Genomic DNA, 17,844 nt, shown 5'->3' on the forward strand with positions numbered 1-17,844 from the left:
TGTCCAATCAAATCACACATAGAAGGTAAATCGCATCATAATGAACTACCTCAAGACATCTGTGATTTATAATTGCGGCAAACTGTTTGGAAGCATTAAAAGTGTCCAAGAAGATGTCTAAAATCTTTACATGCATTGACCCAGAGACTGTTTAGATCACGGGTGCTCAATCCTCTTCCTGGAGATCTACCTTCCTGTACAGTCTAGCTCCTACCCTGACCAAACCCACCTGAACCAATTAATTAGGACCTGAAATCCACTTGATAATTACAGACAGGTGTGTTTGATAAGGGTTGCAACTGAAATCTGCAGGAAGGTAGATCTCCAGGAACAGGATTGGCCACCCCTGGTTTAGATGCATATCACTGATGAGAAGATGATGGATGTTTACTGTATGATGACCGAAATGGCCTTAAACACCTAGCAGGCACAAGACATCAACATGACGTCAAATTGACGTTGTACCCCAACATCATGGTGACATTGCATTTTGTTTGATAATGAAAATCAAGTTAAAGTCAGAACTCAATGTCAGGCCAAAGTCAATATCCAACATCCAATCTGAAACCAACCAAATATCAATGTCTAATGATGTTGCAGCTTGACGTTGTGTGGACGTTACCACTATGACGTCTATTAGATGTTGGATTTGGTTGCCATACCTGACAAATTGATGTTAGTATTTGACGTCATTATGATGTTGGTTTAAGATGTTGGCTGGACGTTGGATTTTGGTCACTTTCTAACACAACCTAAAATGAACCAAATATCAATGTCATTTGACGTCATTATTGAACAATAAAATAACGTCATCCTTAGACGCTGGCTAGACATTGAATTTTGGTCACCTGACATCACAATCTAAATATAACATAATATTAATGTCTTAAGATGTTGTGTGCCTGCTGGGCAATAACTACATGCACTACAGAATGTTACGTTTACACACATGCACAAATTAGGCCTAGATGTAAATGCATCAGCTTTTTACAGCCTAATACTCACTACTCACTACTCTTGAGTACTTTAGAAAGGGCTACTTTATACTCATACTTTGAGTAATATTTAAAACAGATAATTTTACTCTACTTACACTACATTTTTAGGCAAGTAATGGTACTTTTACCTGAGTTTTTAGTACTCTTTCCACCACTGGTTAATCATCTGCAAAGAACATAAAAAATCTGGAGCTTCTTCAAGACTGTAATTCAAAGAGCTTTTAAAGGCTGGTTTTGCATAGCAGCTTGGCGTCAGATCATTCAGTCTGATTATAATTTTTGTAAGATGTAATATTTTAAAATGAAATTTCCTTCACAGGGTTAAGTGCATTTTAAAAGCCTGCAATAAACGTGCACATGTCTCTTCAGTAAAGCTTTTAAAGAAATGCATCTTTGGTTCCTTGAACAAATCAAAGCAGAATAAAGCGGCTTTGTGTGTGTAAAGGTTCTCTATATCCTTCTGAGGATTTTTTTTTTCTTTGTGGCTGGGCAGGTTTTGTGGGATTTCAGTAGGACCGGTTTATCCAGGAGAGAACTGGTGTTTGTGTGCCGCGGCGAGGAACTGCTCAAACCTGTTCTCCTCGTCAGTAGGGAGGCGAAGGAGGGGCAGCTTGGAGAAGAGGAGGAGGAGGAGGAGAGGAGTGCAGGGCGTATGAAAAAAAACAACAGTTTTTTTTTTACCTTTACTCTTTATTTCGCTGTCATTCTCCATAGTGTAGAATCTGATGGGACTCAGCGGGGGGCTCTGCAGGACACCGGTGTGACGAGGAGACGACCGCGGCGTGTGATTGGCAGGTGACGTGATTGACGTCCACAAGGTGGCACGGGGTGAGCAAACTCCTCATTTCACCTCAGCACACCACATTGATCTTGGGCTTTGATGTTATTTATTAAGCTGGTGCAGGATGTTTACTTACTATTTCATGTCAAAATCATTTCCAGTCCATAAGTTTCCATGTGAAACTCAATCAATCATTATTTAAGCTATTTCAGTTGGGTGGGGAGACTTATTATTGCTTCTTTATTAAATAATAAGTGATATGAAATGATTCAGTTTTAGTATTGCATTCTATTTTATTCATTTATATCTGTATTTAGTATTAGCAGAATGCTTTTTTATGTTAATCAGTTTCATATTAATTAACAATATTTGTTCACACTTATTTGGAGGCCATAACTAATAAGCATTGTTAAATAGTACATAAAACATTAAGCATTTACATGGTGTCTCATAGCAATTACAGTACCTACATTTAATTCATATTTGTAGTTACGATTATTTCAAACTTGAAACGCTACAAACCTAACCCTAAATATCTACACCATTCCTCAAACTAAAGCAAGTACACTGTAAAAAGATGATGTGATCAATTAGTCATAACAGCATATTTTTGGGTCATTACATCTTATTAAACTAAGTTTAGCAGGTTCTAACCTAATTTTATAAGTTATGCAAGCTGTTTTGAGTCAGTTTAACATAATATAAGTTCAATGGACTTATATGTCACTTAAAAATATAAGCCAACCAGGGTTTTTTAACAGTGTATGTACATTTTATAGAGTAAGACGTAATTACACAGGAAATACATTCACATCTTGTAAGCCTTTATTGTTAGCATAGTAGTCAGCTAACATATAAAATATTCCAAAAATAAGATGTTTTTATCATAAATGAACTTATTTTTAACATATATCTTAATATGAAAGCACACATATGTTCAGGTGTCCTTATTACAGTATACCATATTGCTAAATTAAGTATGTAATACTATATTGTTAGGGGAAAAGGGGCCGATTAGGGTTAGATTGTAAGTCAGGTTTAGGGTTATTTGCATGTAATTATGCATAATTGATTGTAATTACTATAGTACAGTAGGTAGATAGACCATGTGTAACATGAACATTTTAAAATGTAATGTTAAGATGAATACTAACAAGAATGTGTGTCTACTAAAAGTGACAGTGTGTCATGTTCACACTTTACCATTTGTTTGCAACTTCCTCCCTCTCACGCACTCACTGTCTCATTCTCTCTCAGTTTTCAGTTTGTCATGCCCTTGGTAATATGCTAAATATTTATTTTTTTTTTATCAATATTAGCCAGAAGGCTTAAGCATGTAAAACACAAACAACAATAAACTTGCACAAAAAAACTAGCAAAATCAGAGTGTTTTTTAAACAAAACTTTTAAAAGAGATTATTGATTATGGACTAATACACTGTAAAAAAGTGAAGGTAACTCAAAGCCATTTGAGGCTAACTGATTGCAACAAACCATTTAAGTAAAAAAATAAAAATAAAAAAAATAATCCTACTGACTACTGTAAACTTACTCCATTTGAGTATTTGAAGCAATTTGAGCACAGTAAAACCCAGTAAATGAGGAGAACTCAAATCAACTGAGTACTGTAAAACCAAAAAAGTGAAGGCAACTCAAACCGTTTAAGGAAACCGATTTCTACAAACCATTTGAGTTAAAAAAAAAACTAATCTATATGAGTACTTACTCCATTTAAGTTGAAGTAGTGAGGTATTTAATTAACTTATTACCTTCAACACTGAGTTCAAAACTCATTTCAAATTTGTAGAAAAAGCTTTCAGTCAATTTTAATTACACTCATTTCATTTGATAAAGTTGACTGTTTACAGTGTAATATCTCCATTGACAATCTGTCATGTTCTCTGATATACAGTATTTGATTGCAGCTGCCTTTCTCTCTTGATGCTTATATTGTGTGTGTCTCATTCATATTTTACTCTTTTGCCCTTCCTACCAGCAACAGTATGATGTGAAATTAATATTGCAAAACACGATGTCAAAAAACAAAAACCTTGCAAAAATCATAGGCAGTGGTTGTGAAATATCAGACCTGATCCACCAATCCATCTCAGAAGCATACTTTCTCATGTATATTAATATTATTATTCTGCCTCAGGCCTGCTCAAAGACTCCGCCTGTCAGTCCTGATGGATTTTGTTTGTTAATGATCAGATATGGTATATAGTACATGTACTGTGCCACTTATTTAGTGGCCCTATGCATGACCTCTGACCTCTAATATCAAGGTCATTGAGAATCAAAGGTCAGATCTGACCCCTTTTTGTATGGTAAACCAACACTGTTATATTCTAAAAGCTTTAGCAATCATATTTTGCTAAGTCAGCTTTTAAGAGTGTTTAAAATATCAATTTGTGTATGTGTGTGTGTGTTTGTGTGGGTAAATGTGTGTGAAAAGTGAGGTCTGCAGCTCTGACAGACAGGTTCCCTCTTGCTCATTCTGCTGTAACGTTCAAAACTGTTAGCTAACATATCCTGACATGCAGAGAGAGTGAAAGAGCAGGCGAAAATCACTCAGATCAAAATGAAAAAAAAAAATTTGCGTAGGGGAGGGGGGGTAATGACAACCGCACCCTCGCATGAACCCTCAGTGGTGTATCTCCACAGGCATAAGCCTTGCAGAGTAGTGTAAAACTTGTTATGAAGAATTATAACGTATTCAGATGTTTATATGGCACTTTGCAGCACAGTTTAATCTGTCAATTAACATCAAAAGCAGCACTGCCTTCTTAAAAAATTTGTTTATGTGCCATTAGGTTTTAATAAACACTACACTTTTTTAAAAAATAGGCTCATTTTATAACAATCCTACAGTTAAACAGTTGAGTTTTACCATTTTTTAAAATTCCTTCAGCTGATCTCTGGGTCTGAAGGGAGCATTTTTAGCTTAGCTTAGCATAAGTCATTGAATCAGATTAGACCATTAGCATCTCACTCAAAAATGAACAAAGAATTTTAATAATTTTTCGGTAACACTTTATAATAACTACACACTATAAATCATTTATTAAGCATTAGCAAATAGTGAACTCATTATCTGTTAAGCATTAACTCTACATTAATAAGCGTTAGTAAGCAGTTTATAACTGCAGCTACAAAGGCTCTATTCTTGACTTATAAGCACCTATATAATGTGCTTAATAATTGTATTTTCATACTCTGTTAATGATTTATTTTTCATTACTAAATTAAGTAGAATTATTAACAAACCGTTTGTATTTAAGAGTAGTTGAGGGTTTTTAGGACCATTCAGAATGAGTTAGTAACTGATTAATTAACTATTGAAATCAACGTTTATATGTCTTATTATTCAGGCATATACTAATAGTTAACTAATATGTTAGTAAATGCTTTATTAACTCAACTTCATGCAGTTTTGTGACCTAATCAAAAGTGAGGACTATTCATGTTTTATAAATGCCTTATAAAAGACAAATAAAGGCTCAGAATCAAATGAACGATAATCTGTGCAATCTTTTCTAAAAAGTAAAATTACTGTAAAGTTTAAACATTGCCGAATAACAGGAGTGTCAAAATATGACATCCAACTGGATAAAACAACACCAATATAATAATTAAACAATAAAATAAGATGCAATGTTTAACTCTACAGTGATTTTATTTTAGATAAGCTTGCAAAGATTTATTTTTCATTTGAAGTACAGTTTCATTTTTGTCTCTTTAAAGGAATAGGAATGAATAATGTCATTCTTCCTGTTTAGAATTTAACTGAGCCTTTATTTGTCATTTATAACGGATTTATAAAGCATGAATAGTCCTCACTTTAGATTAGGTCACAAAACTGCATGAAGTTGAGTTAATAAAGCATTTATTAAAATATATAGCAATTATTAATATATGCCTGAATAATAAGACATATAAATGTTGATTTCAATAGTTAATTAATCAGTTACTAACTCATTCTGAATGATCCTAAAAACCCTCAACTACTCTTAAATACAAACAGTTTGCAAATAATTTGATACTTAATTTAGTAATGAGAAATAAATCATTAACTAACTATGAAAATACAATCATTAAACACATTATATAGGTGCTTATAAGTCAAGAATGGAGCATTTGTAGCTGCAGTTATAAACTGCTTACTAACGCTTATTAATGTAGAGTTAATGCTTAACAGATGATGAGTTCACTATTTGCTAATGCTTAATAAATGATTTATAGTGTTTAGTTATTATAAAGTGTTACCATTTTTCTATTTAAGGCTTGAGCCTTTTGTAGGTGCATTGTGTACTAAGACGGGCAAAAAATGAAAAGTTGGTATTTTCTAGGCTGATACGGCAAGGAACTATACTCTCATTCTGGCGTAACAATCAAGGAACTTTGCTGCAGTACCATGGCTGCAGCAGGTTCAATGATATTATGCAGTGCCTGAAAGTAGTCTCCAGCTAGGTAACTTCCAACATGGTCACTGGTTATGTTGACAGAATCTACCCGATTTTCATGTTCTGGATAATATCATTGCACCTACTGCAGCCATGGTACGGCAGCAAAGTTCCTTGATTATTACACTGGAATGAAAATGTAGAACTACTAATCACATTAGCCTAGAAAGGAACAATTTTCATTTTCTGTGCTATTACATAATGTACATATAAAAGGGACAAGCTTTAAATATATAAATTATCTAAACACTTGGGTCATTTTTTGAGCGTGATGCTAACGGTCTAATCCAATTCAATGATCTATGCTAAGCTAAGCTAAAAGCGCTCCAAACAAACCCGCAGATTAATTAAATATATTTCAAAATGATAAAACTTAACTGGGCAGTGGGTAGCGCTGTCGCCTCACAGCAGGAAGGTAGCTGGTTTGAGCCCCGGCTGGGTCAGTTGGCATTTCTATGTGGAGTTTGCATGTTCTCCCGTGTTCACGTGGGTTTCCTACAGGTGTTCCGGTTTCCTCCACAGTCCAAAGACAGGTGCTATAGGTAAATTGAATAAACTAAATTGGCCGTAATGTATGTGTGTGAATGAGTGTGTATGGGTGTTTGGCTGTGATGGGTTGCAGCTGGAAAGGCATTTGCTGCAGAAAAAATAATGCTGGATAAGTTAGCGGTTCATTTTGCTGTGGCGACCCCGGATTAATAAAAGGACTAAGCTAAAAAAGAATGAATAAATCTCAACTATTTAACTCTGAGGGACTTGTAAAATTAGTCTATTTACAAAAAAAAGTATATTGTTTCTTTAAGAAACTATAGGCAGTTCTGCAGGAACTTCTGGCAGTTCACTCTGCTGTGGCGACCCGGGATTAATAGAGGGACTAAGCCAACAAGAAAATGAATGAATGAAGGATCTTGAATGCACTCAATCTACCTCCCAAAAACACCTAATTTCTGTCTTCTGAACTCATTTTGAAATATTACATGATGCATTATTGAAGCACACCTACAGTATATGCATCTAATATGCATACATTTTCTTTTAAAGCAGGAAAAAAGTACAATGCGCTGTTACTAGCTCTGATTCTAACACAAACCCACAATGTTTGGCTTAGCTTTGTGGCTGTTGAAAGACGATCTTCATGTTGTTTACAATTTTCTCATTTTGCTTTAATGTATAAATTACGTCCACTTGTTGAATAAGAATAAACCCAAACATACATTATCCCATCGAAAAAATCAGGAAACGTGTGAAATGTGGACCAAAAAGAGAGATCAAAACACTGTTTTTGTCTTTCTGTGATCTGATTGAACAAACAGGTTTAAAGTATAGATATTTACATATATTCACAGTGCATTAAAGTAAATTGAACATTGGTTTATGTGACTCTAAATCAACAATGGTTATAATCTGTATATCTGTATTTGGTTTATATACACGGCCTGACAAAAGTCTTGTCGTTGATCCCAGTTGTAAGAGCAACAAATAATAACTTGACTTCTAGTTCATCATTTGGAAAAATGGCAGAAGGTAAAATCTTCTAATGAATCATCTGTTCTGCATCCCAATCATCACAAATCACAGAAGACCAAAAAGAACCTGCATGTACCCAAGATTCTCAAGGAAATCAGTTAAGTTTGCTGAAGGAAATATCATGGTTTGGGGTATCATTCAGTATGGGGGTGTGCATGAGATCTGCAAAGTGGATGGCAACATCAACAGCCTGAGGTATCAAGTCATTTGTGCTGCCTATTACATTACAAACCACAGGACAGGGTAGATTCTTCAGCAGGATAGCGCTCCTTCTCATACTTCAGCCTCCACATCAAAGTTCCTAAAAGCAAAGAAACTTAAGATGCTCTAGGATTGGCCAGCCCAGTCACCAGACATGAGCATTATTAAGTATGTCTGGAGTAAAATGAAGAAGGAGGCATTGAAGATTAATTCAAAGAATCTTGATGAATTCTGGAAGTCCTGCAGGAACGCTTTCTTTGCCATTTCACATGACTTTATTATTAAGTTATTTGAGTCATTGCAGAGATGAATGGATGCAGTCCTTTAAGCTCATAAGAGTCATACATAATTAATTATTATATAATTAAAATATTTATTATTATATTTATATATTTAATATTATATTTATATTTAAATTATTATATAAATAAAAATATAATTATTATAATATGAATTATTTTTCTGCATCATCACTTTACATTCTACACTGTACATTATTTCAGTTTAGTGACAAGGCTTTTCTGTAGGACCTTTAATGTCAGACCTTACTGTCCTAATTAAATGATTAACAATCAAGATCATATTTTATTTTGGTAAAATAAGCACAATATAAAGGTCTTTGCCTTTCATATAAGCCACTTCTGATACCAAATGATCAACTAGAAGTCAAGTTATTATTGTCATTCCTAAAACTTGGAGTCAGGTATAGCACAGCTCTATGAACTTTTAATATATATATATATATATATATATATATATATATATATATATATATATATATATATATATATATATATATATATATATATATATATATATATATATATATATATATATTTACTGAATATTTAGACTTTCATGCAACATATTTTAATCGGAACCATTTTATAAGCCATCAGTGTGTAACGTGATGGGTCATAAACACACTTCCTGATCCTGTTTGTTTTTTCAGCATCAGTGCGCGCACACACACACACACACACACACACACACACACACACACACACACACACACACACACACACACACACACACACACACACACACACACACACGTTGTAGAAATGCTGTCCCTCCTTATTTCTTCCTCTCTCTTTAACACACACTTGTACATGCATACACAAATAAAGTTAGGCCTGCGGTGCTCACCTTGCAGAACCAGTTTGACAGGACCAGGTTTTAATAGCCCTGGTATATATGACCGTAGAAATTTAAGCTCATATTTTAGCAGGTTAATCCAGGGCAACAGCAAAACACAAGCTGGCACCAGTCACACCCTAATTATGCTTTGATTGAGAAAATAAAACAGTTTTTCTTTTGCATTTACAATTTTTTTCACATTCTGACTTTATTTACAGGAAGACAAGCGAAGTGGAAGGTGTGCAGGAACACCAGCATGGCTGTGGAAAGCTTTCCCGAGCTCCTGCAGAAATTGCGAGAGGTCCATGACAATGAGTTAGAAGGTATTTATTTGTATTAATCAAAAGGCATGCATGCATCCATATCTATATTTGAGACCATGTAAAATGGTTTATTATGCATTGATGAGCCAAATAATTACGACCAGTCACAGGCGAAGTGAATATTGTTGATCATTAACAAGGTCACACATTAAGCCCTGGGTAGATGACATGGTGAGCAAATAAGCCGTTGTTGTAATCATTGTGTCACATGCAGGAAATAGGCAGGATAAAAAGATCTGAGTGATTTTAACCCTTTAAAAGGACAGTTCACCCAAAAAGTTTAATTCTGTCATTATTTTTTCACCTATTTGAGTTTCTTTTCCCTTTTGAACGCAAAATATGTTTTGAAAAATGCTGGTTGCTGGCACCCATTGAATTCCGTAAGCTGTGTCTCATTTGAGAGGCTGCATCCTCTGAAGGATGCAGACTTCAAGGGGGAGTCCTTCAAACTCCACACAAGCCAAACCAAGCATTTTGAAATGAGACAATCTAGCCTACAGTGGAAAGATTTTGTCACCTAGCAACCATAACAGCTGCTGTTAATAAGCTGTAATATATATATATATATATATATATATATATATATATATATATATATATATATATATATATATATATATATATATATATATATATATATATATATATATATATTCTAAGAAGATTGTTTTAGAATGTTCCATTTACATAATATTAAAGTTTAAGAAACTAGGGCTGAATTATTAAATGAAATAAAATCACAAATGTGATTGATTATACCTGCAATTGTCATACACATCATTGCAAATCATGCACGGTTGTGTTCTGTTGTAAATCGCCTCTGAGAAAGAGAAACTCCAAACATGAAGAAACCCAGGAAATCCCCTTAGCGCTGCATTATAGAGAGAGCTGCTTTCATGAAATTGCATGACTTATAATCACACGACTACAGAAGTTATAAAGTGAGTTGGGAGCAAAAACATGAAATGTAGTATTTACTATAAACATAAAATGTTAACAGAATCGTTATAAGCCTGACATTCTGCTTCTCAATAACTTAATGTGCCTGACTTTTTCACAGCAGTTGTGATTGATGAAGCTGTCAAAAATGTACAGCAGCTTATGTCCATTGTTCAATTCACGCACACACAATTGTCAACTCCTCACATTTAAGATTATTTCTAGTGATGTTGTGGTTCTGTCCCCCCTTTTCTTTCCCAGTTGTAAAACAAACATCAACCTGATTTTGCGCCGACATCTTGTGGACAAACTAAGTAGTGGAAAAACAATGTGTGAGCTGCTCATACATCGTATACACGGTTATAAACTTAATCTGCACATGCACAGTATCACAAATACTGCAAATGACAGTAACATTACAAGATACATAGTCTACTAATTTCTTGACATAAAGAAGCTTGTTTACAGTCATCTACTTCCAATTGTAATGATTTCTGATTTGGTTCAATACGTATCATTTTTATGAGTATCAGTGCCACATTGGTATTTTTATCACATACATTTTTTTGTACCCGACTGTAGTCGAAACTGGACTTTGGAAAACATCATCCGGCTGTTTACATTTGCAATTTTTACCCAGGGATTTGACTAATTGTTGCAGATCCGTCACACCCCTTTATAACAATACTTTTCCCATGATGGAAGTGGACTCTTTCAGCAGGATAATACACTCCACACCACACACACTTTTCAGAAATAGTTTTTAAAAATACATAATTAAAAATTCAAGGTGCTGCCCTGTCCTTTAAAGTCTCCAGATCTCAACCCTACTGAGATTTTCTGGCATGTTCTTGATCAAAAAGATCAATATAAACCAGATTCACCTCACAGAACTTGATTGGTCTTGAAGACTCCAAGCTCGTTGCTCTTTGGAGCAACAGCATGTGGACGAGTGGTCATAATGTTTTGGGCTTTTGGTATAGACACTCATTTGAGAATGATAAAATCATTTCAGATGTCAGGTGTCAATAAGATTTGTTTTCCGGATCATCTGGTTTTGTGATGACATGATGTGTTGAGGCAAATGGTGCATTTGTAGTTCTCCTGTGAATGTGGATTTTTTTAGTTGAATGATTACATTTTTGTGAAGAAAAAAAAAAGGTCAGTTTGCTTTGTAGCTCACTTTGTAGTTTATATACTAGTGATGCAGAACATTTGGGATAGAGTCTGGTGAAGCATGTTCCTCAAAAGAAAAAAAAGACACTTAAAGTCAAGATAAAACTATGCTGTGCCACTTTTTTTTTTACATTTGCTTTTGACAACACTATTGGTTGGGTTTCAAGAGTTCACACTTAGCAGATGATTGATTATAAGCAAGTTTGGCATGCTGTCCCGAGAGAGAGCCCTGAGCTCGAAAGGTCCTTGAGCCCTGGGCTCCCTCCCGTTTGCAGGGCGAGAGGGGAGCCTTAAGCTCAGGTAGATCTCGACAACTCCCCCCTTGATAAAAATTGATGACTAAAGATTTGAAAGCTATGAAAAGATATGCTACAGGTTGAGAGATTGACTTTAGTGCAAAATTTAGATTGATCAATTCACTTGTTGTGCATGTTTTTGGAATGTGGGAGGAAACCGGAGGACCCGGGGAAAACCCATGCGAGCACAGGAAGAACATGCAAAACTATGCACAGAAACGACCGCCGGCCTGTTAAGGACTAGAACCGGTAGCAATCTTGCTGTGAGGCAACAGTGCTAACCACTGGGCCACCGTGCCGCCCTATGGAGGGAAAGGTGAAGAGGTAGAGGTGGAAGGGGGTATTCTTCAAATCGAAGATGACTGTAGTGAAAAACCCTGGCTCTTTATAGTGGGTTAGGAATGGCCTGATTGGTGGATCATGCATGCTAATGCATAACCAGCCGTGTTCAATCATAATCATGTGATCCTCTCGAAATTAGTTTATGAACAAACTTAATTTAGTAAAGGTTTAGCTTCGCTGGTCTAGTTGATGTGTACAACAAGCTCTACCTTCTCATGGACATGTAAAAGAAGGATGGCTATCTGAAACAAAATTTACCCTTGCTACCGCTCTAGTGACATCGAGTGGATTTGTCATCTGGAACATACAACGAAATGTACCAGGAGCAATGTGTAGGGGAAATATACCGTTTTAAACCAAAAGGACCGTCAGTCTGTCAGAAGAAGAAGAAAAGGAGTCAGACATTGAATTAAAATAAAGAGGTCTCTATGACCTCTGACCTGGCTGGGTAGATGCTGAGAAAACAAATCATTTGGCATACAGAAAAAGCAATCGCACACGTATTATTCCGTTTTTACTCTGAAGTGGGATGATACTAAGGTCATCGTGTAATCTAGACTCTTAAACATTGGACCCCTGCACGGGCTTAAATCTAAACCCTAGCCCGGCCCTGGCCCGAGATGCACAGGCTATAGCCCTGCCAATGTCCAACAGCTTATCAAAATTTTTGGCCTGACGCGAAGCCCGTCATTTTCTCCGCCAAACAGCTTTTACTCTTACAAGTTGTGCATTGTGCATAACCAGTTGGCTCATCATTTAAAGTTGTCCCTATTTGCAAAGTTGACCAGAAGTTTGCCTTTCCTCTAGCGCTTTTCACAGTTTTGAGTTCGCCATTGGCAGTTTTTCTCGTAATGTTCTCCATTGTACGTGGCTGGACATCTCTATATGCAAGGCATCACAGGCGCTTCCAGACCACACACATTAGGCATAAAAAAGTTCCGAGGCTCAAATGCAGGACTCTCTTAAACATTCAACTTTATTAATTGTCGTAAAGACATAAGAAAGGATTTTTGTTACTCCATCAAAAATGTAGGCTGAGGCACATATTTTAATTACGCCTGGCCTGAAAAGTCTTAATTATCTACATCATCTTTTGCACTTTATTTGGAACATTTTACTCATTTTTTTGTTTTTGTATAGATGTGAAAGCCTTGTCAAAAATATTGAAGAATGTTTGTGCAGAAATGACTAAATTCTTGCATTATACATGCAAGGGCAAGTAGTTGGAGATGTCACTTTGCAAAGAAACTCTACCCATCTGTGCACATAATGTGGGGACTGGTAGTCCACCATTGTTGTTCTGGTTGTCAAGTACTCGCACATGACTATAGCCTGTCATGCACATGACAATAGCCTGAACAGCACATACAGTAAGAAGTATGCGCATAAAGTTGTCATTTTCACAAAACCGTGTGTTTGTAGATAGAGAAGATCATGGTACCATTTTCACAAACTCTTCAACTTCAAAACCCGTTAACTAATGGATAAGTAAAAGTGTGGTTCATTATTGGGAGACTTAGGGCCCTATCATACACCCGGCGCAATGTGGCACAAAGCGCGGCGCAATACTTGTTTGGTAGTTTCAGCTTGGCGCAAGAGTCGTTTTGAGGCGTTGCGCTGTGCTGTTTAAATAGCAAATGCATTAGCGCTCATTTGTGCGCCCATAGGCGTTCTGGTCTAAAAAGGAAGGCATTCTGAGGCGCATTGCTGGCGCCTATTTTGAGAAACTATAATAGATTTTTCATTAGACCAAAACAAACCCGGTCTAAACTCCAGCGCAGAGTTGCGCCTCGCTTACGCACTGCTTAATACGCACAAGAGAGCAATAGGCAAATATCTTTACATATGAAAAAATTTAAATATTAAGGATATATATAGGATATAATAAGAATAGATATAGGATATAAATATAAAGGATTAAAATATTACAAAACATATTATTTTCTAGCCTACATAAATATGAAAAACCACTGCTTTTATGTTTTCTTCATCTCGGGAGGCTTTTTCAGTTCGTTCATAACAATTTGCTTTTGTATAATGTTATTATTCTTAGCAGTATTATTTATTATATCCATATTTATGTTTGTTTTATTAAAAACAAGCTTAGATTTGCCCACCTGTCAGGTTTTAGACCATATGGGGCACAGCATGTGTTTTAGGATATAACTCAGGTTTTTGAACACACTTCGTTATTATTGCTCATTAATCCGTTTGCTGGAAATTAGAACTGAATTTAGAAATAGTTTTATAACGAATATTTGCGCTTAACAAACGCAATTAATTACTTATAGACTAATTGATGTCTGTGCGTAAAGGTTTCCTCTATCCAAGAGCAAAAGTGAAAGTAGATCCATTATCTCTCATTCTCACGCAGTAGATGCTCTGTTTAACAGTTTTCTGTTAAAAAACTGTTAACTGTTTGCTAGTGAAATGCTCAGTTTTTCCACTTAGACTTAGGGCCCTATCATACACCCGGCGCAGTGTGGCGCAAGGCATGACGCAGTAGTCTTTTGGTAGTTTAAGCTTGGCGCAAGAGTCGTTTTGAGGCGTTGCGCTACGCTGTTTAAATAGCAAATGCATTAGCGCTCATTTGTGCGCTTATAGGCGTTCTGGTCTAAAAAGGGAGGCGTTCTGAGGCGGACCGCTGGCGCGTTGCTATTTTGAGAATCTGTAATAGATTTTTCATTAGACCAAAACTAACCCGGTCTAAACTCCGGCGCAGAGTTGCGCCTCGCTTACACACTGCTTAATACGCACAAGAGAGCAATAGGCAAATATCTTTACATATTAAAAAAATGTAAATATTAAGGATATATATAGGATATAATAAGAATAGATATAGGATATAAATATAAAGGATTAAAATATTACAAAACATATTCTTTTCTAGCCTACAGAAATATGAAAAACCACTGCTTTTATGTTTTCTTCATCTCGGGAGGCTTTTTCAGTTCGTTCATAACAATTTGCTTTTGTATAATGTTATTATTCTTAGCAGTATTATTTATTATATCCATATTTATATTTGTTTTATTCAAAACAAGCTTAGATTTGCCCACCTGTCAGGTTTTAGACCATATGGGGCACAGCATGTGTTTTAGGATATAACTCAGGTTTTTGAACACACTTCGTTATTATTGTTCATTTATTCGTTTGCTGGAAATTAGAACTGAATTTAGAAATAGTTTTGAAACGAATATTTGTGCTTAACAAACGCAATTATTTATTTATAGACTAATTGATGTCTGTGCGTAAAGGTTTCCCTATCCAAGAGCGAAAGTGAAAGTGATCCAATATCTCTCATTCTCACGCAGTAGATGCTCTGTTTAACAGTTTTCTGTTAAAATACTGTTAACTGTTTGCTAGTGAAATGCTCAGTTTTTTCCACTTAGACTTACTTTGCGTCCTGTAAATAGCGAATGCGCTCTTGGCGCGACGCAGATGGCTCTTAAAGGGAATGGGAGATGAGACTCTTAATTGGTTTATTCTCAAAACACACATATAATTTATTAAGAAAATAAACTCAACCTTTTTAGACCATGCGCCATGGCGCAAAGTGGATTTTCCTGTCCTTATATTAGCAAAAATGCGTTCTGACATCCCCTGAAAGCGTTTGCGCCCTGCGTTTTGCGCTCTGCGCAGTGACCGTCAAAATAGAGCCCTTAATGAGAAAGAAATAGCCTATGTTCAAGTCAGTGACACTTACTTAAATTGACTTGCAGAAAACTTGGTTTGGTTTAGTTTGAAAGCAACTTCTCTGTGAGCTTCATAAATTGCCACATTTTTGACTATGTACTCACTGAATCAAAAATGCTTGCAAGCTCTTAATAAATCTGCAATGTAGCTAGTTTGAAATTGACAATTTATTCACCATCATATCATTCCAAACCTCTTTGACTCTGATGTCTTTCTTTCTGAACACCAAAAGTGAGGTGAAGGTGGGGTGAATTAAACAACGTGGCATTACACTGTGACTCACTTTTAACACTTTAAATACGCCTAAAACTGTCAGCAAATATTTAATTTGCATCACTTATAATCACTTGTAAAATCATAACGATGGACACTACCTTCCGACACTCTAAATACATAAAAAAAAACAAGTAATTATTGGAGTTTGCTTTGCAAGAAAAAAGTATTTAAGTATTTAGTATTTAATGTTTAATTCAATGTGTTACATGTTTGTTTATGCAGTTTCAAAGTTTGTGAAATACAAATTTTCTCTCTCGGCAGGTTGGCAGGAGAAAGTACTGGAACTGACAAATAAAAAGAACATGTGAGTGCAAATCCCATTATTTAAAGTAAAATTCCCATGATGTCCGATTATAATATTTTGTTGTGCTGTAGTGACACGAAGCGCTTAGAAGAACTTCACAGCAGGAATCAGCAGCTGAGAGAACAGCAGCGGATTCTGACTGAGAACATCAAACAGCTGGAGAACAGGTGTGCGTGTGTGTATATACAGTGCTTAGCATATATAAGTACACACCTCACAAATCTATTTTTTAATTGTATTTTTTTTTATATGAAGCTATACAATATTATATTTGTGCAATTATATTTGTGCATATACATCAGATTAGTCAGTATTGAAATAAAAATTTGGAGCTTATGTAACAAAATAACTTACGATAACGGTGCAAAAACTAGTACACCCAAATTTATATGTTATAGAAAAATATTAAATACAATTTTTAAAAAGAGGAAACATCGGTAGATGCTAAAAATGTTTTAAAAATTTAGTTGAAATTTTGTAGGTTGTAATTTTTTTTTGCAGTATTTTGCTTAAATTTAATTGTATTATCTTTCGATTTCTGAATATGTTTTGTTGACTAAAATAATATTTTAATAAAAATATCTGTTTAATAAATACGTTTTGTTTAAATGCACCAAAATACGTTGCCTATATTTACTGAGAAATGGATGAAAATATTAATTTTCAAAATGGGGTGTATTCAATTATGCTGAGAACTGTATGTGTGTTTGCAATCCAATCGTCCAAGAGTGTCCAATCTTAATTCGGATGTGTTTTGATCCTCAGATTGCGGGCTGGACTGTGTGACAGGTGCACAGTCACCCAGGAAATGGCGAAAAAAAGACAACAGGACTTTGAAAACTCCCAGATCCAAAGTCTACAGCACATCTCTCTACTAGGTCAGTCTTTACATGAAGAAGAAACACGGTCATCGTGGCATTGACCGGGTGTTGTTTAACCAAAACAGAATAATGCATTGCATTTGGAAACTAAAACATTTTGAAATAATTATCTTCTGCACACCAAGGGGGAAAAGCAATAAAATCAGTATTGTTAAATTAATTTAAGATGTCATAGAGTGCATTTAAGGGCAAGTATTTTTCTTGTCTGTATCCACAGAATTTACCTTAATAACAAAAATTCTCAGTTTTGACCACTTTTGGAATGAATATTAACGTGCTCTGCTCAATTCTCCTCAGACCTCACACACACAGCATGATGCGCTCTGAAATACACACGTGCTAAATAATCTTCAGTTGTCAAACGAATTGAGTAGATGAATTGTAAATGACAGTCCTCTCAAGTAATAGAGAGGTTTATTTTAGCTAGAAGGAGTGAATGGAATAAATTAAATGAAAGTTTGATTTGTGGATGATGTATAGGCTAACTTATGATTGTAGTTG

The 17,844-nt window shown here is 35.4% G+C and overlaps 1 protein-coding gene across 1 annotated transcript in view; it reads left to right on the plus strand.

Moving 5' to 3' along the window:
* The first annotated feature begins 1,683 nt into the window (after positions 1-1,683).
* Positions 1,684-17,844, plus strand: part of rbbp8nl (RBBP8 N-terminal like) — a 34,302-nt gene continuing 18,141 nt past the window's right edge. Inside the window, exons 1-5 of the mRNA XM_087306524.1 lie at positions 1,684-1,826; positions 9,329-9,433; positions 16,420-16,462; positions 16,534-16,629; positions 17,228-17,340. Of these exons, the coding sequence (XP_087162650.1) occupies positions 9,367-9,433; positions 16,420-16,462; positions 16,534-16,629; positions 17,228-17,340 (319 nt within the window). The 5' untranslated portion in view covers positions 1,684-1,826; positions 9,329-9,366. The remainder of the gene's footprint in view (positions 1,827-9,328; positions 9,434-16,419; positions 16,463-16,533; positions 16,630-17,227; positions 17,341-17,844) is intronic.

The sequence above is a fragment of the Danio rerio genome, chromosome 23 (genome assembly GCF_052040795.2).
Source record: "Danio rerio strain M-AB ecotype USA chromosome 23, GRCz13ab, whole genome shotgun sequence".
NCBI lineage: Eukaryota > Metazoa > Chordata > Actinopteri > Cypriniformes > Danionidae > Danio > Danio rerio.